Raw genomic sequence first — 24,355 nt, 5'->3', positions numbered from 1 at the left:
CCTAGAGAGCTGGCTGTTAAAAAGAGCCTGGCACTTCCCCTTCTCTAACCAAATGATCTCTACAGACTGGCTCTCCTATGCCTTCTGACATGAATGGGAGCTGCTGGAGGCCCTCACCAGAAGCAGATGCTGGCACCATGCTTCTTATACAGCCTGCAGAACCATAAGCTAACTTTTCTTCATAAATCCAGCCTCAGGTACTCCTTTATAGCAACACAAATGCACTGAGACATGATAACTCTATGTTTAACTGTTTGAAGAACTGCCAGACTATTTTCCAAAGCAGCTGCATCATTGTACATTACCACCAGCAATGTCTGAATGTTCTTGTTTTTCAATAGACATCCCTGCCAATATTGTCTACCCACATGCCTAGTGAGTGTGAAATGGTATCTCACTGTGGTCTTGATTTGTATTTCTCTGACAGTTAGTGATGCTTAAGTTTTTTTATGTGCTAATTGGCCATTTGTATATCTTCTTTGCAGAAATGTCTATTCAGATCCTTTGTCTACCTCTTAGATTAGACTATTTGTTCTTCTATTATTGAGTTGTAAGAGTTGACTTCTGTGGTTTTAAAAGCTTCAGCCAAAATCAAGTTCTGAGTACAAGTGAAGAGTTCACTACAAGTAAAAGCTATCTTCATCAATTCACATGTAAAAGCATCCTTATGCTTCTGGATATGAGGCTAAATTCCTATTTTTCTGAATCTTCAAGTACCATCTCAGTAACTGTGACAACTTTATAATGAAACAACAATATTATACTTCTCTAAGTACAACCAAGTCCAGCATACCGCACGGTCATGAATACTCGGAAGTCAGAATGCCTGGACTCAAGTCCCAGGATCACCATTTGCTGTTTCACCTTGAGTGCATCAGTTCACCTCTCTAAACTTAACCTTTCTCATCTGTAAAGTGGAAATGATCACAGTACACCCCCCCCCCCCGGAAGAGGGCTGCCGTAAGGATGAAGCGTAATGATTAATGGAAGATATGTGACTGGCTCATAGAAAACATTCAGTAAATATCAGAGATTCTCATTAGACTGTAGAGGGGAAACGCATGTCGGGGAGGTGGGGATGGAGTGCTCCTACCTCCCTGCCTCCTGATACCTGAGTCCGTCAATGCAGACGGGCATTCACAGTAAGAAACACTCTGCAAAAACAAATGGTTACCTTTATTTTTTCTGGCTGAGACTCTTCAATAATCACATTACTTGTGGGCCAAGTTAACACTCCAGGAAGACGATAAATCAAGGTTCTTGCTTTCTCAAAGTGATTGAGAGCTTCTAGAAATCTAAAGTCATGATTATGAAAAAGGCATTAAAGATGTAAAATGGTACCTTCAATCCCCACAACAAAAGTCACCAAAGATCTTAAGCTTACTGGGAAGAATACAGTTGATGACTCACTGAACAGCAATATTCAATGTAACCCATATTTTCTTTAAAAAAATAAAGTCACTATTGCTGTTTGCTATAAAAGTAACAGACATTAAACAACTCATCCTGGATAAAGCCAGTGCTTTATCGTGGTAGGTGTATATTATTTCTTTTAAAGTTGGTATTTATTTTTTAAAGTTTCTGACAATTGAAACAGAAAAGTGAATAATCTGTTCAATCTTTGTTTGTTTCATTAATTAAACTAATGAAAGTAGATTCTTATAGAGAAGTAGCAAACCTCCACTTCAACTAATAATTTATAAATAGTGGAATTTTTAAAAATTTGACTCTTAGGACAATGGCAGTAAAAATTGCTCCACTAAAAAAAATTTTAAGGCATCATGTATTCTGGATATTTTCTCTCAACCATAAAACAGTGAATTATTTTAACAAAACAAATATTTAAATGTGTATTTAAATTGCTTTAACTGTAAATATAAAATGTTTTACTTCTGATTTGACTCATGAGTTTAAGAAATAATGTCAATAGATTCCCACAGTCCATTCAGTGAAAGAATACTAAAGCACTGGATTATAAAGTTGACCAAGGCCAGGCGTGGTGGCTCATGCCTGAAATCTTAACACTTCGTAAGGCCAAGGCAGGGGATCACCTGAGGTCAGGAATTCAAAACCAGCCTGACCAACATAGTGAAACCCTATCTTTACTAACAATACAAAATCAGCTGAGTGTGGTGGCACATGCCTGTAATCACAGCTACTTGGGAGGCTGAAGTAGAAGAATCACCTCCAGGAGGCGGAGGTTGCAGTGAGTCAAGATTGTGCCATTGAACCCCAGCCTGGGCAACAAGAGCAAAACTCTGTCTCAAGGAAAAGCAAATGTTAAGTCTTTATTCTTCTCTTCACACTGGAGAAGAGTTTCCTGCTTTCTCCAATCCTGAAATGACTTCCCAATTTAAAAACTTATTTTGCCTATAGTTATAGTAAGATTTATGTGCAGAAAAGCTAGACCACCATCTACCATAAAACAGTTATAAATAATAGGCTTTCAAAGCAGAAGCTGCATATTGCAACATCAAAAAACAGCATATTAGCTATTTAGTCCCACACCATATTATTCAGAAATTAAATGTAAATGCTTTTCAATATGGCAAAGACTTTCTAGTTTTGTACAATCTCCATGATTCTAAATTTATGTAATTTTTCTAGACCTTGTGAATTTGCATGTAACCACTACACCAAATGGGTGTATATCCTAAACAATTTATACTAAACTTTTTTTTTTTTTTTTTTGAGACGGAGTTTCGCTCTTGTTGCCCAGGCTGGAGAGCAATGGCACAATCTTGGCTCACTGCAACCTCTGCCTCCTGGGTTCAAGCAATTCTCCTGCCTCAGCCACCCAAGTAGCTGGGATTACAGGCATGTGCCACCATGCCCGGCTAATTTTTTGTATTTTTAGTAGAGACAGGGTTTTGCCATGTTAGCCAGGATGGTCTCAATCTCTTGACCTCGTGATCCACCCACCTCGGTCTCCCAAAGTGCTGGGACTACAGGCGTGAGCCACCGCACTGGCCTTATACTAAACTTATAAATTAGTTTCATTTGGTATTTCTGTAAAGGTGATTGCTAAGTCTCTACCTTCCCTGCATCTACTTGATCCTTAATATAGCTCAGCTAAGAGAGACAGTAATTTCACGAAATAAAATGAAAACTTTCTTTTTTTTTTTTTGAGATGAAGTGTGGCTCTGTTGCCCAGGCTGGAGTGCAGTGGTGTGATCTCAGCTCACTGCAACCTCCGCCTCCTGGGTTCAAGCAATTCTCCTGCCTGACCAACACAGTGGTAAGGCAAATATACCTCTTATCTAAAACCACCTTCACATAGATTTTTGAAAATAATTATTTAACCAAAAATTATATAATCAGATTTTAAAAACATTAATTTATATCAATTCATCCACTATCTATAGATGATGTATACTAAAGACTATTAAATATTTAATGTTATCCTGGCCTCTCATGTAACTAGGATTACAGGTACATGCCACCATGCCCAGCTCATTTTTGTATTTTCAGTAGAGATAGGGTTTCACCATGTTGGTCAGGCTGGTCTTGAACTCTTGACCTCAGGTGATCCACCTGCCTTAGCCTCCCAAAGTGGTGGGATTAGAGGCATGGGCCACCACACCCAGCCGAAAGAAAACTGTCTTTCATTTAAATAAATCCATAAAGGAGGTTCTAGGCACATTCTAAGAACAAGGGGGTGGGGCTTCTGCCAAAATCTCATAAAATTTCCCCTAAAAAGTTAAATGAAAATTGAAAAATAATTCAAAAATTTGAATAATATTCAATCAGCCAACAATTATTTCTTTATAAAGAAACCTAATGTATCTACCACTATATTGGGTACAAGTGACAGAAACAGAGATTTTCTTTTTTTAAAGCTCAAGAAATAATCCTGTCCCCTCAGGGACATACTGAAATTTGGGGAGATAAGTCTACGAGATATGAGGCATTTAGAGAACAGCTTCAATTTTTTTTAAGACAAAGTTTCCCTTCTGTAGCCCTGGCTGGAGTGCAGTGGTGTGATCTCGGCTCACTGCAACCTCCACCTTCCTACTTGGGAGGCAGCGATTCTCCTGCCTCAGCCTCCCGAGTAGCTGGGATTACAAGCGCCCGCCACCATGCCCAGTTAATTTTTGTATTTTTACTAGAGATGGCGTTTCACCATGTTGTCTAGGCTTGTCTTCAACTCCTAACCGCAGATGTTCCACCCGCCTCAGCCTCCCAAAGTGCTGGGATTACAGGTGTAAGTCACAGCGCCTGGCTGAGAACTGCTTCGGTATTAAACTGTGAGTAAGGATGACAACTACAGTAGAGTGCAGAGGAGAGATTTTTATTCCTGACTCATGATGTCTTTGAACACATATATACCTCTTATTTAAAACCATCTTCATACAGATTTTTTAAAACAATTAAACCAAAAAAATTATATAATTGGATTTTCAAAGCATTAATTTATATCAATTCATTCACTATCTATAGATGATGTATACTAAAGACTATTAAATCTTTAATGTCAAATAACTGTATTGTTGACTTTCTTAACAGATTCAAAATCAGGAAGTGCCAAGAACTGCAATGACTAGCCTTGCTTTAACAATTAATGTTGACAGTGAAATGCCAGGTCCTCAAAGTAAATCACAATTAGGACAGTGTGCTACATAGGAGATACCAGAGCAATTCCAGAAAATGGATCATTAACACATTGGATTTTAAATGAGTTACCAGCCGAGAGCTTAAAGTAGTGTCACTTCTACTAACCTGTTTTTTTTCAAATATACTTTTCCAATTCCACAGTAGGCCAGGCAGTCAAGTCCCTCATTGGGGTAGTGTTCAATAATCCTCTTAAACTGGTTTTCAGCTTCAGATAATTCCTTCAATAGCAGTGAAAACAATGATCACTTACATACAAAGAGAAATACTGGAATAAGTTTTATCTGAAGGCCGATCTTCTTTTAAAATATTAAAATAACAGCTGCATATCCCCAAATTCCTGTGGCAAAATTATACCTCTGTGTTTCATTTTCTTAGGAATTACATAAATCTCTGATCATATGGCTATTCAGAGACACAACCAAACCAATCCTGCTGCACACATCAGACAATCAACCTATGAGCATCTACTAGTACACACTAAGGACCTGATGTGTGTTGGCTGATACTAAAAAGAGTAAAATCGTGTGTGCTCTTTTCTAAAGGCTAATTTTGGTGTAAACACACCATAACATAGATCCTATTAAGTGCTATTCCCTTGGAAGGAATGCCATTCCAATGATGTTGTCACAGTCTTTTGTATCATAAGACCGATGAAAGCTCTGTCTTAAAAACAGTCCCTTAGTAAAAACTTAACATAGCTTAGAGTACATTCTTTTTTGAATATTCTCAACAGTGAAAAACCACTAAGTTGAATGAATTTTGCTTTTAGAAAACATCCAAAAGATATTTAGCTCTAAGAAATACTGGTAACCCTACTGTGAGTGAAAAAAAGGAAATGTCACTATAAAATGAAGCTTTGAGACCAGTTCCAAAGGAGGCATTCTAAAAATGTCTGAAGCAAGGGCTGTCCTCTGATGAAATTCTTTTAAACATGTAAGTTCTACTATAACACTTGTTTTTTTTTTTCCAAATCAGTCTATTTTACATTAAATCACAAATGTAATAAATGATTTCTTCAATTCTAATAAGGTAAAATATGGTATTTATTATTATTCTGTCAGGAATAAAATTAAAATCCTGAAGTCCTGTCTCCAACTGTCTCTTGGAAAATAGAATTAGACAGCATTCATGGAAGACATTATTAATCTGTGACAAAAAAACCTTGGGCACTGTGGACTTCTGGGAGAGAACAGAACGTAAAAGACTACTTAGATCCTCACTAGGTAGGAAGGTAGGTTAAACCTTCATCTAGACAGGGAAAAACAGAACCCAAATTATTTATTATACTTGAGGTCATTTTAGAGCATTTCAACATTTATAGCAAACTCAAAACCTCAGAAAGCAAAGTTATAATGCCAAACAGTACAGGTAGGTAAACATTCCAGGAGAGCAAGGCAGGAGCATATCTAATGGAAATCCTGGGAGCTCATGTCTATACACTGACTACATGCAGTAACGGGAAGCCTGCGATCTAGAAATAATACAATACCCAAGTACTTTGTACCTATAAATAAGAGATGCTAACATTACCCTTGTTACCTTTGTTTTTCTAGGAAAACAGCATAACACACAAGCCTCCAGGTCCATTCCCTCATGCCATCACTAAGGTCAGCCATTAGCTTAAATTTGATATAAACATTATATCTTTTCACTTTTTTACAATAGGCACAGGTATTCATAAGCAGTATACAGTACTGTTACATATGTTTTCCAAACTGTCTATCAGTGGGATCACAATGTTTATGTCCTCCAACTTGCTTTTCCCTCAAGATTATGTTTCTAAAATCTATCTATATATTACATTCTTTACTTTTTATACAAATAAAAAGTAGATTCCCAATGATTGCCTGGCAAAGCCTTTTTGTTTTCTTTAAAAACACAAACTAAATCAAACTGAGAGATTTCAGACAAAATTATTAGAAGGTACAGAGAAGGAAATGGGTCAAAATGAGAAGAATATTATAAGATATGTCAATATCATTTTAATTGTTTATTACCTCTGTTACACATCTTACCTCAGGCTGCCCTATTCCAAGGAGAGAAACGGCAAGTCCATAGACAACCAAGACATAGTTAATCATGGCCAGGTTCAGTTGCTGTCAATAAAAATTCCTCAGTTAAAAATCGGAACATAATTCTGCTCAGTTTGCACTGACCTTCCAGTCACAACAGAAGAAGTGTAATAGAATCTCACTAATCAATCTTACAATCAATGACTGTCATAAAATCTCACTAATCAATATGACTGTCCAAATCAAATTAGAAAAGGGATTTTGGTCCTAATAAAGCAATTACACGCTATTTAAAACCCAGAATCACTGTCTCAAAGTTCCTTGAGGCATGGTTCAAAATAGATTAATTTCTAATTAAAGTCATATTATTTTGCATGTAAGGGGTACTAGTGACAGATCAAGACGTTTACTTGGTTATTACAGGCGTACCTCAGAGGTACCATGGGCTCGGTTCTAGAGCATCACCATAAAGCAAGTATCACAATCAAGTGAGTCTCACAAACCTGTGGGTTTTCTACTGCACATTAACAGTTACGTTTAAGTGCTACTGTAGTCTATTAAGTGTGAAGCAGCATTATGTCTATAAAACAATGTACACACCTTAATTTTAAAAACTTTATTGCTACAAATGCTGATGATCCTCTGAGGCTTCAGTGGGTCATAATCTTTTTGCTGGTGGATGGTCTTGCCTTGATATTGACGACTGCTAACTGTTCAGGATGGTGGCTGCTGAAAAGGAACGTGGCTGTGGCAATTCTTAAAATCAGACAACAATGAAGTCTCTCGTACTGACTGACTCTCTGTAACATGTGATGCTGTTTGACAGCATTTTACCTATACCATAACCTCTTTCAAAACTGGAGTGAATCCCCTCAAATCCTGCCACTGCTTGAGCAACTAAGATTATTTCAACAATATTCACAGCATCTTCTAAAGGAGTAGATTCCATTTCAAGCAACGACTTTTTTTGTTCATCTGTAAGAAGCAACTTTTCATCCCTTCAAGTTTTATCAAGAGATTGCAGCAAATCAGTCACGTCTTCAGGCTCCACTTCTAATTCTAGTTTTCTTGCTTGTTCCACCACATCTGCAGTGACTTCCGCCACTAATGCCTTGAACCCCTCAAAGTCATCCATGAGGGCTGGAATTCACTTCTTCCAGACTCCTGTTAATGTTGATATTTTGATCTCTCCCATGCATCATGAATGTTCTTAGTGGTATCTAGAGTGGTGATCCTTTCCAGAAGGTTTTCAACTTACTTTTCCCAGATCCAACACAGGAATCACTATGGCAGCTATAGCCTTATAAAATATGTTTCTTAAATAATAAGAATTGAAAGTCAAAATAACTCTTTGATCATAGACTACATAATAGATATTGTGTTAGTGAGCATGAAAACAACACTCATCTCCTTGTACATGTATATCAGGTTTCTTGGGCAATCAGGTGCATTGTCAATGAGCAGTAGTATTTTGCAAGGAATCTTTTATTCTGAGCAGTAGGTCTCAACAGTGGGCTTAAAGTACTTAGTAAACCACGCTATAAGCAGATGTGCCATCATTCATGCTTTTTGTTCCATTTCTAGGGCTCTAGGCAGAATGAATTAGCATAATTCTTAAGGGCCTGAGGATTTTTGGAACGTAAATGAGCACTGGCTCCAACTTAAGTCACCAGTTGTATTGGCCCATAATGAGTAAGGAGCTGTCCTTTGAAGCTCTGAAATCAGACACTGACTTCTCTCTAGCTATGAAAGTCCTAGATGGCATCTTCTTCCAACGACGTTTTGTCTCCATTGACAATCCGTTGTTTAGTGTAGCCACCTCCACCAATGATCTTCGCTAGATCTCAGTAACTTGCTGCAGCTTCTCCATCAGCACTTGCTGCTTCATCTTGCACTTTCATGTTACGGAATCGGCTTCTTTCCTTAAGTCTCATGAACCAATTTCTGCTAGATTCAAACTTTTCCTCTGCAGCCTCCGAACTTCTCTCAGCCTTCACAGAATAGGGCCTTGCTCTGGATTAGGCTCTGGCTTAAGGGAATGTTGTGGCTGGTTAGATCTTCTACCCAGACAACTAAGACTCTACACATTGGCAAGAAAGTTATTTCCTTTCTTGTCATTTATGTGTTCACTAAAGTAGCACTTTTAATTTCCTTCAAAAACTTGTCCTTCGCATTCACAATTTGGCTATTTGGCACAAGAGGACTAGCTTTCTGCCTATCTTGGCTTTCAACATGCCTTCCCCATGAAGCTTAATCATTCTACTTTTCGATGTAAAGTTAGAGACATGTAGTCTTCCTTTCACTTGAATACTTAGAGGCCACTGTAGGGTCATTAACTGGCCTAATTTCAATATCGTGTCTCAGGGAACAATATGGAGACTTAAAGAAGGAGGTGGAAACAACAGATACACACACATACCATTTATTTTATTTTTTTTAATGTTCTTTCTCAAGCTTTAAATAGATACTTATTTGTCCATGTACATCCGTTTCTTCTTTATTATACTTCAAGTTCTAGGGTACGTGTGCAGATCGTGCAGGCTACACAGGTATACACATGTAATGGTGGTGGTTTGCTGCATCCATTGCCCCTTCATCTACATTAGGTATTTCGCCTAATGCTATCCTTCTCCACTCTGCCCACCCCTGCTATTCCTCCCCTAGCACCCAATCCCCCAGGGCCCAGTGTGTGATGTTCCCCTCTCTGTGACCATGTGTTCTCATCATTCAGCACTCACTTATGAGTGAGAACATGCAGTGTTTGGTTTTCTGTTCTTGTGTCAGTTTGCTGAGAATGACGGTTTCCCGTTTCAACCACAACCCTGCAAAGGACATGAACTCATCCTCTTTGTGGCTGCATAGTATTCCATGGTGTGTATGTGCCACATTTTCTTTATCCAGTCTATCATCAATGGGCATTTGGGTTGGTTCCAAGTCTTTGCTATTGTGAACAGTGCCACAATGAACATATATGTGCATGTGTCTTTATAACAGAATGATTTATAATCCTTTGGGTATATGCCCAGTAATGGGATTGCTGAGTCAAATGGTATTTCTATTTCTAGATCCTTGAGGAATCACCAAACTGCCTTCCACAATGGCTGAATTAATTTGCACTCCCACCAACAGTGTAAAAGTGTTCCTATTTCTCCACATCCTCTCCAGCATCTGGTGTCTCCAGATTTTTTAATGGCTGCCATTCTAACTGGACAAACACCATTTATTAAGTTCCCTTCTTACACAGGCACAGGTTGTAGTGCCCTAAAAACAATTACAATAGTAACATCGAAGATCACTAATCACAGATATAGTAATAATGATAATAAAAAAGTTTGACACATTGTGAGAATTACCAAAATGTGACACAGAGACATGAGGTGAGCACATGCTTTCAGAAAAATGGCACCAACAGACTTGCTTGACGCAGGGTTGCCACGAATCTCCAATATGTGAAAAATGCATTGTCTGCAAAGTGCAATGACGTGAAGCATAATGAAATGAAGTGTGCCTGTACTTTCTTCCTAGATGAAAAGATGTGACTAAAGTGAGTTGAAATCCTTTATTTAGAGGAAAAGCCAGTTCTAATGACCCTAAACTATAGTCAAGGAGAAAGTATAAACAAGGATCATGTATTGAGCCTACTCATGAAGTCTGAACTGGAGCACTACCTGCTTCCCATAACCTGAAGCCAATCTCAGCAAGGTCTTAGGAATAGTACTACAGTGAGTTAAAGCTTTGTTTCTCTTCTGCATTCATTTGAGGTGCATTAGCACTGACAAACAAGTTATGACATGGAAAACGTACCTTTATTTTTTGAGGATCTAAGCCGTTCAGCAGCTCTGTGAAGGCCTGTGCGGCACTGCGGCATCGCTGCTCCAGCAAAGCTGTATAGCCATCTTGAATCAGGCTTCTCAGCATTTTCATTATATTAGCAAAATCCTAGAAAAAAGAAATTCTATTTCAGTAACCCAAATCTACACATTTTTAATTTAAAACTTAAGATGCCAATTTCATAGTGGTACTTTATAACTAATGAAAAAACGTTTAACTCAATACCCAAACTATCCTTTATTCACCGTATTCCTTTCTCAGCAGCACACCTTTAAAGTGGAAATGAAAAGGTACTGTTTTACCATATTCATTGCAACACTTCCCCTGTTGCCTGTGACAAAGGTGGTTCATTTTACACTGCATGGTGCAAAGCCTCACTTGCTTTCCAGACTAAACAGACAGTATTTTTAAGTGTTAACAATATATATGAAAACACCGGCCATCATTTAAATAAGTAAATTGTTTGATTGGAAGTAGAACAATTAGACACATAAGAATATGCCGTCAATGTACTGATCACTACCAGATTTTAACAACCGCCATCCTGCTCTGAAATAAACCTTAATTGGAAGAAAGAAAGAAACATTTCAATTGTTAACTGTATTCTTGCTTAACATATACTTGAATATAACTAGATAAAATTACTGGGACAGATAATAATAAGTTAAATGCAAAAGGAAGAACATAAGAAATAAAAAATAAAAACAAAATTGCTATCATGTACCCTTAAATAAAGTGAGAAAAACTTCCTAACTCCAATACTTATGTGCACATGCATTATAATTTGAATTCATATTTTAGTGACATGGGAACAGCTGTAAGTCACCAAAGTTCCATAAAGATTGGAGAGGCAAGGCTAGACATTAAGTCTAAAATCTCACTCCTTGCCATACATGTGTGCACCATTCAAGGGGGCAACAAATGCAAATATGTATGTTGTAGTCCTTGCCATTCCTAATAATGAAGATCCAAAAGGAGACCTCACTGCACAAATCACAGAGGAAAAAGCAGTTTGGCTACCCATAAACAAAAGCCTTCTGCTGGCTTTTGAATCAAGTGAATCAAAGTCTGGCAGAATGCTCCCCAGAATATGCGTGGAAAAGAGCAGCTCTCACAAAAAACTTAAAAGCTCGATGACAGCCATACTTGTGTTAAGATATGAACTTGAAGTTACAGATGATGATGTGCTATCCCTACAAATACTAGTTATTATTAGCCTTGTATAAACTCATTCAATTTTAATTTTGTTCTCATTCTTTTTCCTTTTTCTTCTTTAAAAGAGACAGGGCACCCAAACTAGTGAGAGGCTTAAAAGAGAAAATAATAAATTACTATGATGCTCAGGCTGGAGTGCAGTGGCTAATCCTCTCAGTTCAGCCTCCTGAGTTGCTGGGACTGCAGCCACATGCCACCACACCCAGCTTTCTTTATCAGTCTAGAAATCAGATCCATACAGCCTCATGTTCTCATTGGAAGTCACTTCCCTCAATGCAGCACAAATGATCTATCCTGAAAGCTCCAGCAGAGCAGGCTGAAATCACATCACTTAGAATCTTTCCTAGTCCTCAGCACACGGAGAGAGCCTCAATCAAACTGTGATCAATGAACAAACAGAGGCTCAAAAACAACAATCATATTTATTTAAATACTCTTTTCATCTTCACAGGCTGTCTTCCATGTTTTTTAGAGTCAGTAAAAATCAATGTAAAAAGATATCATTTAAAATCTCCAACTGTAAGAAATTCTCAAAAATGCTTTTAAGCAAATAATTAGAAGTCTATTTTAGTTCTTTGTAAAATATCTGTTATGTATACCTAAAAAAAGACCCACGTCTTGAAACACGTATTCTATTCCACGTTAATGTATGTTTTCCATCATGAAGCAACATAAAAAGAATTTTATATACAACATTATCCGATTAAGTTAAATCATTTAAAGAATAAAAGTTTGCTCTTGAATGATTTTAGAGTAGGTATAATAAAACTGTTTAAATCTTTTTAAATTATTTAAATATTTTAAAAATATTTAGTTAATATTACTGTTAACTCTTTGAGAAGCAAATAATTCCAGAGTTAATCATTTGTTAAACCTCTAGCTAGCATAATTATCAAGTTAATATTTAAATTAATGATAGATTGGATTCTTAGGAGTCATATATATTAAATTATATGTCTGTAACAGCTGGGTGTGATGGCTCACATCTGTAATCCCAAAACTTTGGGAGGACTGCTTGAGGCCAGGAGTTTGAAACCAACCTGGGCAACATAGTAAGACCCCATCTCTACAAAACTACAATACAGTAATTATATTAAAAAATATATCTTAGAGATGTACATGATTAGAATTTTATTCATGCGAACAATGTTTCATTCAAAAAGTTTTACTTTTTCCATTGGAAAAGCTTCTCCATTACCTGGTGTGCAGCTCTGGAAGATTTAGAAAATTGTTTCTCCAAGATGTTCTTCAAATCTGCTGGTAAAGTCAATTGTGAACTAGAACTAAAAGAAAAAAAGCATTTGTTTTTAATAATTTTAAAATAAAACAGTTCTACTCAAATAAAGAAAAAACAGGGCCGGGCACGGTGGCTCACACCTATAATCCCAGCACTTTGGGAGGCCGTTTGAGACCAGCCTGACCAATGAGGTAAAACCCCGTTTCTGCTAAAAATACAAAAATTAGCTGGGCGTGGTGGCGGGTGCCTGTAATCCCAGCTATTCAGGAGGCTGAGGCAGGAGAAGTGCTTGAACCCAGGAGCCAGAGGTTGCAGTGAGCCAAGATTACATCTCTGTACTCCAGCCTGGGCAACAGAGCAAGATGCCGTCTCAAAAATAAAAATAAAAAAGAAAAGAAAAATATAGAATCTGAATATTAGTTCACTCTTATCCCTCCAATGTGACAGACAGAAGAAAAGGATGTATTTACTGAAGGCCATGTAAAATACAGAGTAAATGGTGAGCCATACAAGTTGGCCATTCTTTGCAGGGGAGAACTGGCATTTTGGCAATATTTCTATTAGAAATCTCAAAATCCAATGCAATCTCAATAAACATTCCTATAAAATCAGAGGTGGAGGGAAACCAGATCAATTGATTATAAAGATGACATGGAAAAACAGCTTTTGCAAAAAGAGAAACATTAAGCGGTATTTGCCTTGATTATTAAAAGGTATTACAAATCTGCAGTCATTAGTAACAACATGGTCCTAACACGAGAAGTGTGCCCAATAAACAGCGCAAAGATGTTCAATACGATGGGAAAATCGAGTAATAAGATGTAAGCGTTTTGGAAAGTCTGACCCCCTAAGTTGGTGAGAGTAAGGAAAACTGGCACTCGATGTGGAGTTTTCTGAAAGCACTTCTGACATCAAATGTGTGGCTTTTTTCCCAATACCAAATAACATCATTTTTCCATATCAATTCAACTGTCCAACACAAAATGAGTGCAATAATGCACTCCCAGAGTTAGCGCAGCCCTTGCAGGGCAAAGGGTCAGTTTCACAAGACTTCCCTCACTTCAGCTCAAGTGGGGTGCACAGGTTACCCCACACTTCTGCCCTGCTGACTACAAACTACAGAGTTTCCATGATCCCCTCTTCAGGCTCACTAGAAAAACACATGGAACTCATGGAAGTGCTTTACTTACTATTTCCAATTTTATTATAAAGAATACAACTCACAAACAGCCAAGTGGAAGAGATGTACAGGAAGGTGGGGGGTGGGAGGAGCTTCATGCTCCCGCTGGGCATGCCACTTTCCCAGCACATCAATGTGTTTGCCAACCCAGGAGCTCTCCAAGCCCTCTTTTAAGGATTACTAAGGTTTTATTATGTCAGCATGTAGGTACAATTGACTAAACCACTGGCCACTGGTGACTAAACTCAATTTCCAGCTCCCCTCTCCTCCTTGGAAGTCAAGTATGGGGCTGGAAGTCTTAACCATCTAATCACGTGCTTGGTCTTTCTGGTGACTAGACTTCCTGAACTATCTGGGGCACTACCTTGAGTCACCTCATTAGCATAAACTCAAGTTCACGGAAAGGGGCTCATGATGAGTAACAAAATACACTCCTATCATTCAGGAAATTCCATGGGTTTTGGGAGCTCTGTACCGAGAACTGGACAAATACCAAATATATATATTTTTTATTATACCACACCCTCTTGTAGGAGTGTGAACGGTGCCCATTTTCTGGGAGAAGAATTTGGCAATACTTGCCACAGTTAAAATTATGCATCCCCTTTTATACAGCAATCTCACTACAGAAACAACTTCTAAACCTTATTTACAATGTACTTATCGTACATAGAACAGGTGCACAAAGGTGCATGTGCAAGGATGTTTAAAGTATTGCCTGATTTATCCCTCTCAAAGGAAAGAAAGAAGAAAGCAAGAGAGAGATGGAGAGAGGGAAAGAAAGTGAGGAAGGAAAAGAGGAACTAAGGGCCTAAATGCACAAAGATGGGAGATAAGCTATATTACCAAATATTACACAGCCATCAAAATGAAGAATGGAAATCTTCTGTGTTCTGAACATGGGAAGAAACACAAGATATTTTGTAAGCGGTAAAAAGCAAGCTGTAGGCCAGGGACATTCTAGTAACAATGAAAATGATGGTGGGAACAATGACAGGTGATGTACACTGAAGATTTCCTACCCCAGGGCTCTAAGTGTTTTATGTGCTTATTCTATTTAATGACAAAATAGCCCCACCTGGTAGATATCATCAAATAAGGAATGGTCAGTTTGAAAAGTGAAACAAAATATTAGAAAAATAAATTTATCTCTAATAAAACAGCTTAAAATTACAACTCTGCATTTAAAAAATAACCATATATGAAGATCAGGTTTCCAAAGAAGTAAAGGAAGGTAGGGAAGAAGACTGATGATTTTCTGTCAAATAACAGAATAACGTAGTAATATGCTATATCCTTGCTTTGTGTTTCATTTTGGTAGCAGTATCCAAAAATGGTCATTTAAAAAAAAAAAAGAGAGAGACTTTGCTGATTTTTTTTAGTGTTTTGATATTCAAATTATTTCCCCTGAAGCACCTATCATGGATTCAGATTAAGAAATGAAGAAGAAACTGAAAACCAGTGTATTGTGGCAGACATGGCTTTGCTGTTTCTCCAACATCACTTTCATTCACTTCATGAAATTCTGTATTAAAAGATTTACAGTTTCACTTTGTAATCAATTTATAACTTGTTGGCCATGGGGTATAACTATAAAGACAGGAGGCAAGGCCAGGCACATACCTACAATCCCAGCACTCTGGGAGGCCAAGGCAGAAGGATCACTTGAAGCTAGGAGTTCAAGACCAGCCTGGGCAACAAAGCAAGACCCTGCCTCTAAAAAAGTTTTGTTTTAATTATCCAGGCATGGTGACATGCACCATGAGCAGTAGCAGTCCTGGCTACTTGGGAGGCTAACGCAGAAGAATCACTTGAGCCCAGGTGTTCAAGGCTACAGGAAGCTATGGTCACACCACTGCACTCTAGCCTGTGTGACAGAGCAATTCCCTATCTCCAAAAGAAAAAAAGATAGGAGGCAATTAATTACTATTAATTTTCATGAGGATGTTTGGTAGAATTCTGTTTAGTAGTCAGAATTCATTAGGAAATATTTTCCTCTAACGATAATTACTCAAAAGGCACCTGAAATATGCATACCCAGGTCTGTATAGGCAGAGTAAGTTTCCCAGTAGTCATGAAACTGTTAAGAGTGCATACCTGGAGGAAGCCCCAGAGAAGGGACTGCAGGAGAGGTAAAATGAGGTAAGCACGGAAGGAGATTTCCTGTTCACCTTATACCTCTCTGAATGCTTTTTCCTTTTAGAATACATATTCTAGAATTTAAAACATTAATATGGACATATTTCATATTGTATGACTTTCAGAAGTCAATATATTAATATCCAGGATTAATAATCATTTAGCCAAAAATTATCCTTTCCTAAAGATATGCTTTCGATATTTGAAAGGGATTTTAGTACTCATCATAATACACACATTAAAGTAGCTAAAACTTGAAAAAATATTTTTTTCCCTTTTTACTTGGGAAGAATACAGTAGGGGGAAAAAAAACATACCTCAAAGAAAAAACATACCTGAACTTCTCTGATTCATTGTTTCGAGACTTTTGTTTTCCTTTATGTTTTGGAGGCTGACCTGTGAACACAAAAGCATTTGTTCCTGAAATCTGTACATAAAAATCTACAAGCCTGAAAGTAAACTTATTTTTAAAATGTAAATTGGAGTAAGAAAACAGAAGCAGCAATATGATATGTGAGTGTAACTACAAACAGGTGAGCCAAAAAAGAAGCTGCTGCTGATGTTTTTCTATGTATGATATATAATAAATTAAATATTAAAGATCAATTATAATAGTGATCATTACTGTGACTTAGGTCTACCATAGATACAGAGAGATACAGGAGATAGCTGCTGTTCTCAGATAGTTTACAATCAGATGTGGTGAAAAGACATATCACTTCAGTAGTTAAACAACAAATATCCTTATGAAAGAAAATACTGTGTTGTTATTGACATATTAACTCCATAGTCAGTAGTATCTCTCCCAACTCACAAAAGGGAAAAATCACTTAAGCTGGAGTGGTTGGGAAAAATGTTAGTGAGGATATAGCATTTGTATTTGGTTTTGAGGAACAAGTACAACTTGGATAGAATGGCCTGAACCCAAGAGCAGAGTTAATTTCAGAAGCACTAAGTAAACCTGTGTGATTTCAAGAGCTCAAAAAGGATGGAGGCCTGGAAAAGGGCTGCTTAGGCAAGCTGGGGTGAGTGTTTACAGAACCTTAGCTTCAGATCCAGCTCTGTGAGCCCAGCTTTATTCTGCTGGCAGGAGTAGGAAACCATTGCATATTTTTGGGCAGGGAAAGCCATGCTCAGAGCTGTGGTGCAGAAGAGCTGGTGTGGCAGGAGGAGCAGGGCGCATCTAATGAAGGTATGAGGGGAGGGCACAGAGACAAGTCAGAGCCAAGTTGTAATAAGAAGGGAATGAGAGCCTGGGCTTTGGTGGCCTCAGAAAACAAAAGTAGCTTTTGGAAAGGTAGAATTCTAGTTTATTTCCATTCTGTGGCCTTGAAATTATGCTAATGTGCTAACCAAATGGAAATGGTCAGTATTAAGTAGCTGCATCTGTGGAACTAACTGAGCCTGAGCGAACATGGCACTGCAGGTCCCAAAAAATAGAAATGGTTGCTAGAAGCAAAACCATGGAAAGGAAAACCAACCACCTAACAAAAAAGAGAAAGGAAAAGAGATCACTAACTGAAAAATCAACAGTCTCACCTCAAGAATCCTGGGAGGAACACTACCAAGCCTGAGGTGAGTAACTGTTGTGTGTGACCACAACGTTAAGCCAACAAGAAAACCTGTATTTTCCTAAATTCCATTTTAAAAGACAGGGAAGCATGTGATATACTTTAGAAAGATTTTCATCAAACTCCAGTGATATTAAGAAAAATTCAGAAATAAATGAAGCACAAAAATATTCAGTTCTCCAGAACCTTCACCTCCTAATGATGCCAAGTAATGAAGTTCCGCAGTGTCCATGTTTGCTATATATGTAAATAAATACATGCACTGAGCACACACAACTTAAAACAAACGAGACCCAGCACAGCGCTGTTATGGTTTGCACATCTGTGCCCCCCACAAGATGCACATGTTGAAAACCAAATCCTCAAGGCAATGGTGATAGGAGATGGAATCTTTGGGAAATAACTAGGTCATGAGGTCAATCCCTCATGAATGGGATTAGTGCCCTTATGAGAAGAGACCCCAGGCTAAGCGTGGTGGCTCATGCCTGCAATCCCAGCACTCTGGGAGGCCAAGGTGGGAGGATTGCTTGAGGCCAAGATTTTGAGACCAGCCTGGCCAGCACGGCAAAACCCTGTCTCTACTAAAAATAGAAAAATTAGACAGGCATGGTGGCGTGTGCCTACATGTAATCCCAGCTACTCAGGAGGCTGAGGCATGAGAATCACTTGAACCCAGGAGGCAGAGGTTGCAATAAGCCCAGATCATGCCACTGTACTCCAGCCTGGGCAACAGAGCAAGACTCTGTCTCAAAAAAAAAAAAAAGAGAGACCCCAGAGGGCTGTCTTGCTCCTTCTACTACATGAGGATACCGCAAAAAGACGGCCATCGGTGAACCAGCAAGAGGACCCTCGGCAGACATCAACTCTGTCGACATCATGATGATGAATTTCCCAGCTTCTGGAAATGTGAGAAATAAATGCTTATTGCTTACAAGCTAACCAGTTTATGGTATTTTTGTTACAGCAGCATCCATTCTCAACATGGGTGCTATCAACCCCAATAGGGTGAAAATTAGTTATTGGAAAACAAAATCTGATTATTTTTATACATAAAGCACAGATGCACATATGGGACATAAACAGCTACTAAAATTTTATGGGAGAGAACAATTACGTTTAAAAAGGTCTAAACAGGTTCCTAGGGGGTGGGAGGAGGGGAGGCAATAATAAATTTTCAATAATGAGAAACAACAGCCTAAAAAAATTAAGCAGCAGACCAAAAAGAGCTATGTACTTCATCTTTTCCATTCCTTTTACTTGAATATCCAAAATTACATTTGCTAAATAATAGGAAAAGACTGAGTACTGATTTCAAATAAATATTCAACATTTTCTTAACACAGAAGCATTACAAAGTAAAAGGAGAACAAGAGTGGATATAAGCAAGGCTTGTGCAAATTTTAGGGCAGAGAAGTTTAGGAGACTTGGCAAGTTTATTAACTTGGCAACAACTGATATAAAAACAACACTCACTTGGTGGTGGTGAAAATTCAGGATGACAGTCACAATCATCTACCTTCATTGCCTCATCCACCACCTGCCATGAAAATAAAAACAGTGAGACTTAAAAAAAAAGACCACAAAAACACAGCCAAGAAGAATTCAAGAACTATATAAAAGAATTCAGAATGTAATAGTATAGAATTCACCCAAACACCTAAAACACAGAACTGGTTATTAAGGCTAAATGTATAAACAGGCAAACAAAATGGTAACTAATGATGAGGATCATGATATGCGATGACAAATTCTTGAATGACAATTCTATTCCTGATGCCCAGCATGAGCCTGATGTGACAACTGTTCAGTAACGTCTGAATTAACACCCCCACGTCTCTCCTTATACTCCTCTCCCTAACTGAACACAGTCTCTTGGAAATTTCCGGTATTATCAACAAGAGGACTTTTCCAACAAGTGGAGAGAGAACATATGAAGACATGTGGCAAAATGGTTATTTTAAAAAATATTTTGAAAAGACAGAAATGTGATCTCAAAAGAAATTCTGTGACTTTCAATATTATCTTTACATAGTTGTATGAGATAATTAGATTATTTATTAAAAAGAGATCATTCTTTTGGTAGCAATAGGCAAAAAGGGTTCAAATCGCCAAAAATTTGGTTTCCATTATATCCAAAATATTACTGTAAAAATATGAGACGATCTATACTTGAAAAAAACTGTAATTTTCAATGGAGCTTACCTTTGGATTCTGATTACCACCGTTTGCCATTTTGTGATTAATTTTTCTGAAATCTCTTTTCTTTTCCACAAAGTTAAGTGAAGTACTAAATATAGGTCCTGATAAACTCCTAGGTATATAGGCCCTAAGTAGGGGAAACAGAAATGAATTATTATACATTTTTAAATGTTATCCTTTGAATAAACAGGTTGCAGCAATCACAGCCTTCTTCTTTGAAAAGATTTTCTACCTCTGAGATGGGGCTTTATACATAAATATTATTATAAATTTGGTATTAAACCCAAAAAAATAAAGAATAGCTCAAGGGCCAGGCATGATGGCTCACACCTATAATTCCAGCACTTTGGGAGGCCAGGGCAGGTGGATCACCTGAGGTCAGGAGTTCAAGACCAGCCTGGCCAACATGGTGAAACCCTGTCTCTACCAAAAATACAAAACTTAGCCAGATGTGGTAGCGTGCACCTGTATCCCAGCCACTGGGGAGGCTGAGGCAGGAGAATTGCTTGAACCCAGTAGGCGGACGTTGCAGTGAGCCAAGATTGTGCCACTGCACTCCAGCCTGGGTGACAGAGGGAGACTGTCTCAAAAAAAAAAAAAAAAAAAAAAAGTTCAAAAAAAAGCATTCTGGGTTCTAACATCTAAATACCAGCCAGGCACAGTGGCTCAAGCTGAGCACAGTGGCTCACTCCTGTAATCTCAGCACTTTGGGAGGCCAAGGCGGGCAGATCACTTGAGGTCAGGAGTTGGAGACCAGCCTACCAGCCTGATCAACATGGTGAAACCCCATCTCTACTAAAAATACAAAAATTAGCTGGGTGTGGTGGCGGGTTCCTATATTCCCAGCTACTCAAGAGGCTGAGGCAGGACAATTGCTTGAACCCTGGAGGTGGAGGTTGCAGTGAGCCAAGATCACACCACTGCACTCCAGCCTGGTTGACACAGTGAGACTCCATCTCAAAAAAATAATAAATAAATAAATAAATAAATACCTACGTCCTTGCATTAAATTTAAATATCCAATTAGGATAAATTAAATTCAAAGCCTCCACAGCCCATTTCTTTATGTCTACAGGTTCAGCATGCTACAGAATTAGCAGCTTCAATATCCCAGACATCTGAACAAGCATGCAGAAAAACATTTAACCTGTTTCAATTGCCAAATAAGCAAAGGTAGAACCCTGGCTGCTGTTTCCTTGTGAGCATACTCAAGTCTATCTGTTGCCTATTTCTAACAGGAAGTATCTTAGCCTTTGAACGACATCAGGAAGCTGGAAGTACTAGGTTGGTGCAAAAGTAATTGTGGTTTTTGCCATAGATGTTTCTAAGACAGAGGTGAAGGGCACAGGGCATAGGCTATGTCCCAGCTCTCTGCTGCCAGAACCTTCACGGCCAAACTGGTATTATTCAAGCATAGTAACGTTCAGTTAACATTTCACTTCTCTTTTCCCATAGGATTAGGCTACTGAGCTTATATCTACATCAAGTAAAACAGCAAAATAACAACTTACAGGTCACCTGATAACACAGACACTCAATATACCACCTCTCTCCCTTCCACCTCCAACTTTAGTGTGGTTGCTATTAGCTCCCAAAGCGTCAAACATAAATGATTCTTAAATTCATGGGGCAAAGCCATTCCCAGTAGCAGCTACTGACCTGATATTAACTTACCTGTTTTCGTAAAAGGCTTTAATTGGATTCTTATTTGCTGTTCGACCTATAAAAGTCAATCACACACACACACACACACACACACACACACACACAGTAATCAGTGGATTGGCAACACAGACTTTAAAAGATTTTCAAATTTCCGTTAAGCTGATTGATAGTAAGAAACATCAAACTTAGAAAACTGAAAAGTAAACCTAAGCAATCTTACATTTCTAGATGTCTTTAGTTTAAGGATGGTGTCAACAAAACGTTACACAAACCTGGTATGACATTCCATCACATGTGATCACTGACAAGATGACAGCAATATGTAAATCTGAATCAGAGGTGGTACCTGTCTTCGAGGAGCTCACAATCTTATTATATAATCCTATTACATATATATATACATGCTGGTCAAACAGAGCTGTTCAGCTCAGCTTCGTACGACCCAAAGAAGAAAAAGCAGGAAAGACTCGTACACTAAAAATGTAGACTAAGGGACTTTTAGCCATTGGAGAAAGCAAAAGACTTAGAAAACAAGGGCAGAATGAAAATCTACAACTCCTAGCCTGTACAGCCAATTTCTGCTACATATATAAAACCATAAGTGTGTGTATATATACATATATATGTTCAGCACACTATATAGAATTAGCACAAACAGTGCGGAAATATCAAGCAGCTCTACTAAAGGGTCTTTTCTTGAGGAAATTACTTTAGCAATGAAGGAAGTATTTTTAAATACTTTTGTTTCAAAAAGCATTTATTTTATTCAAAATTTCTGAAAGATTTTTTTTCTACAGAAGAATAAATAATAACAACTTGGTTGCTGTCTGTTTTAAATAAAAAGTACAAGTCATTTATAATTATCTAATGGATAATATGTAACTCTACACAGATAGAAATGAAAAACCCAAGTGCCATGACCAAGAGAACATGATAAAATAAGGACAAATCATCTGAGGATTCATTTGTGGTCCTCCATTAATCCAAGAAACCCACGTTCCAAAGTCTGAAAGGGATTTGACTATAACCAAAAGAATCTTAGGTGAAATACCTTGCAGGTCTTCTATTTGTTTTTGTAACTTTACATGCTGCTGAATTAGATCCTTGATTCCCTCAGGGTCATTTTTACAGAGTTTTTGAGCTTTAATGTTTGCTTGCAGGGCCCAGTCATATTCCCCCAGCATAGAAAGAGCATCACAATAACGATAATGACCCTGTTCCAAAAAGATAAATTTAATTTTTCTCAAAAATATGCTTCAGTTAAAGAAAATAGATAAGGAAAAATATTGTGCTTGAAAACTGATTCATTACTTAAAATATTAGATTAGGCCCCTACCAATGAAAAATAAATTTAAAATGTTAATACCTCAGGAAATAAAATTACCTAATGAGCTAAGTGAAAAGTTATAAATAGACAAATAATTACAAAAACTAAGGGTCAATTATTTTTGCTTAAGAAATTTCTGTACCCTCAGCAAAGAATTTAATTTTTGTTATATTTTGCTAATAAAGAATATAATTTTGTGCCAAAGTAAAAAGTGTCATTCATTATACATAACTTCATGTTTTTAAAATATTTGAAGTCCGTAACAGTCTCTAAGTCATCGTCTTTCCTACACCTGGAAATGGAGAGGTTTAGAGCTGGATGGAACAATCAGCCTGTGCGGTGGTTTTCCAATACCTCCAAAGAGTGCAGGCAGGTGGGGGATGTGCTCAGGCTAATCTTCCATCCAGCCCTCTCCCACCTTCAGTAAGCGTTTCATTGTTATCTCTCAGATCTTCGCTTTAAGAAGCCAAAAACCAGGGCTTTACATTTAATTCCAATGATAAGGGTTTTCTGCTACAGAACCGAAATCCTTGCTGGCCCATTTACATATTCTGGAAATCTATATCAAGCATAAACTTTTTAATCTACAAAGCTAATAGTACCAAAACCTGAGGCTAACTGAACCAGCCCGGCTTCTAGCTCCTCACAGACCAAATTCCCATTTTAGGCACAGGACTACTGGAAAGGTGATTTGCTAGTGAAAAAGGCCAGAGGTTAGAAACTGGCCTAATATCACACTTACTTAAGAGGCAAACCAAAGATTTGATTTTATGACACCTGGTCCAAAGCTCTTTCCTCTTCACTACACATTTCACAAGGAACACTGAGATTCAATGAAAATCTGGGAGAAATTGTAAAATAAAAAATAAGCAATCCTTTTAAGAAGGATCAGCTTTTCACTAGAAGAAGCCAGAAACAATTATGTAGGCATGTATTTATGCAGGTTTACCATAAGTAATCCTGCTCTGGTGTATCACATGGATCTAAAGGTTCTGGAGTCTTTTTAGACAGACTATTTAGGCTTAGCTCAGACTCCAATTCATACGGCATTTCACTGAACTCTGCTTTGCTGAAAGGTATAGGCCACGCTTCCTGACACCTGAGGTGTAAGAAGACAAAGGGATGTCTTAGATAGGCTATGAGGTGAAATCCTATCCCCTAAGCATTTACTGATTTGAACGTTTAAATAACTGCATTTTAAAAAAACCACAGCTAGCATAAGAAATAATGATAGATCATAAACCAAACCCACTAAATTTGTAGAGAACACTTTATTTCTTTCTCTTTTCTCCATACTTTTCTCACCTTTTATTGGATCCTTTTCCCTAACCCCTATAAACCTAGTATAACTCCTGTTAGGAAAAC

General features: G+C 37.9%; 1 protein-coding gene and 1 long non-coding RNA gene across 9 annotated transcripts in view; one reads left to right on the top strand and one right to left on the bottom strand.

The window, feature by feature from the left end:
* TTC3 (tetratricopeptide repeat domain 3) overlaps positions 1-24,355 on the bottom strand; it is a 123,254-nt gene that overhangs the window by 58,733 nt on the left and 40,166 nt on the right. For 4 of the 5 annotated variants that reach the window (XM_078358639.1, XM_078358640.1, XM_054248974.2 and 1 more), the window contains 10 exons: positions 22,715-22,877; positions 21,673-21,718; positions 20,002-20,125; positions 19,273-19,336; positions 16,564-16,624; positions 12,871-12,955; positions 10,431-10,565; positions 6,630-6,710; positions 4,720-4,832; positions 1,175-1,295 (listed from right to left, as the gene is read on the bottom strand). In XM_078358639.1, coding sequence (XP_078214765.1) covers positions 1,175-1,295; positions 4,720-4,832; positions 6,630-6,710; positions 10,431-10,565; positions 12,871-12,955; positions 16,564-16,624; positions 19,273-19,336; positions 20,002-20,125; positions 21,673-21,718; positions 22,715-22,877 — 993 coding nt within the window. The remainder of the gene's footprint in view (positions 1-1,174; positions 1,296-4,719; positions 4,833-6,629; positions 6,711-10,430; positions 10,566-12,870; positions 12,956-16,563; positions 16,625-19,272; positions 19,337-20,001; positions 20,126-21,672; positions 21,719-22,714; positions 22,878-24,355) is intronic. The other variant, XM_035282991.3, reaches the window with a different exon arrangement.
* LOC128930341 (uncharacterized) overlaps positions 1-24,355 on the top strand; it is a 67,132-nt gene that overhangs the window by 27,101 nt on the left and 15,676 nt on the right. For all 4 annotated transcript variants that reach the window (XR_008478296.2, XR_008478297.2, XR_013530622.1 and 1 more), the window contains one exon: positions 6,168-6,221. This is a non-coding gene — a long non-coding RNA (uncharacterized LOC128930341). The remainder of the gene's footprint in view (positions 1-6,167; positions 6,222-24,355) is intronic.

Source organism: Callithrix jacchus, chromosome 21 (assembly GCF_049354715.1).
Source record: "Callithrix jacchus isolate 240 chromosome 21, calJac240_pri, whole genome shotgun sequence".
Taxonomy (NCBI): Eukaryota; Metazoa; Chordata; class Mammalia; order Primates; family Cebidae; genus Callithrix; species Callithrix jacchus.
This window is presented reverse-complemented; position numbering and strand designations above follow the sequence as displayed.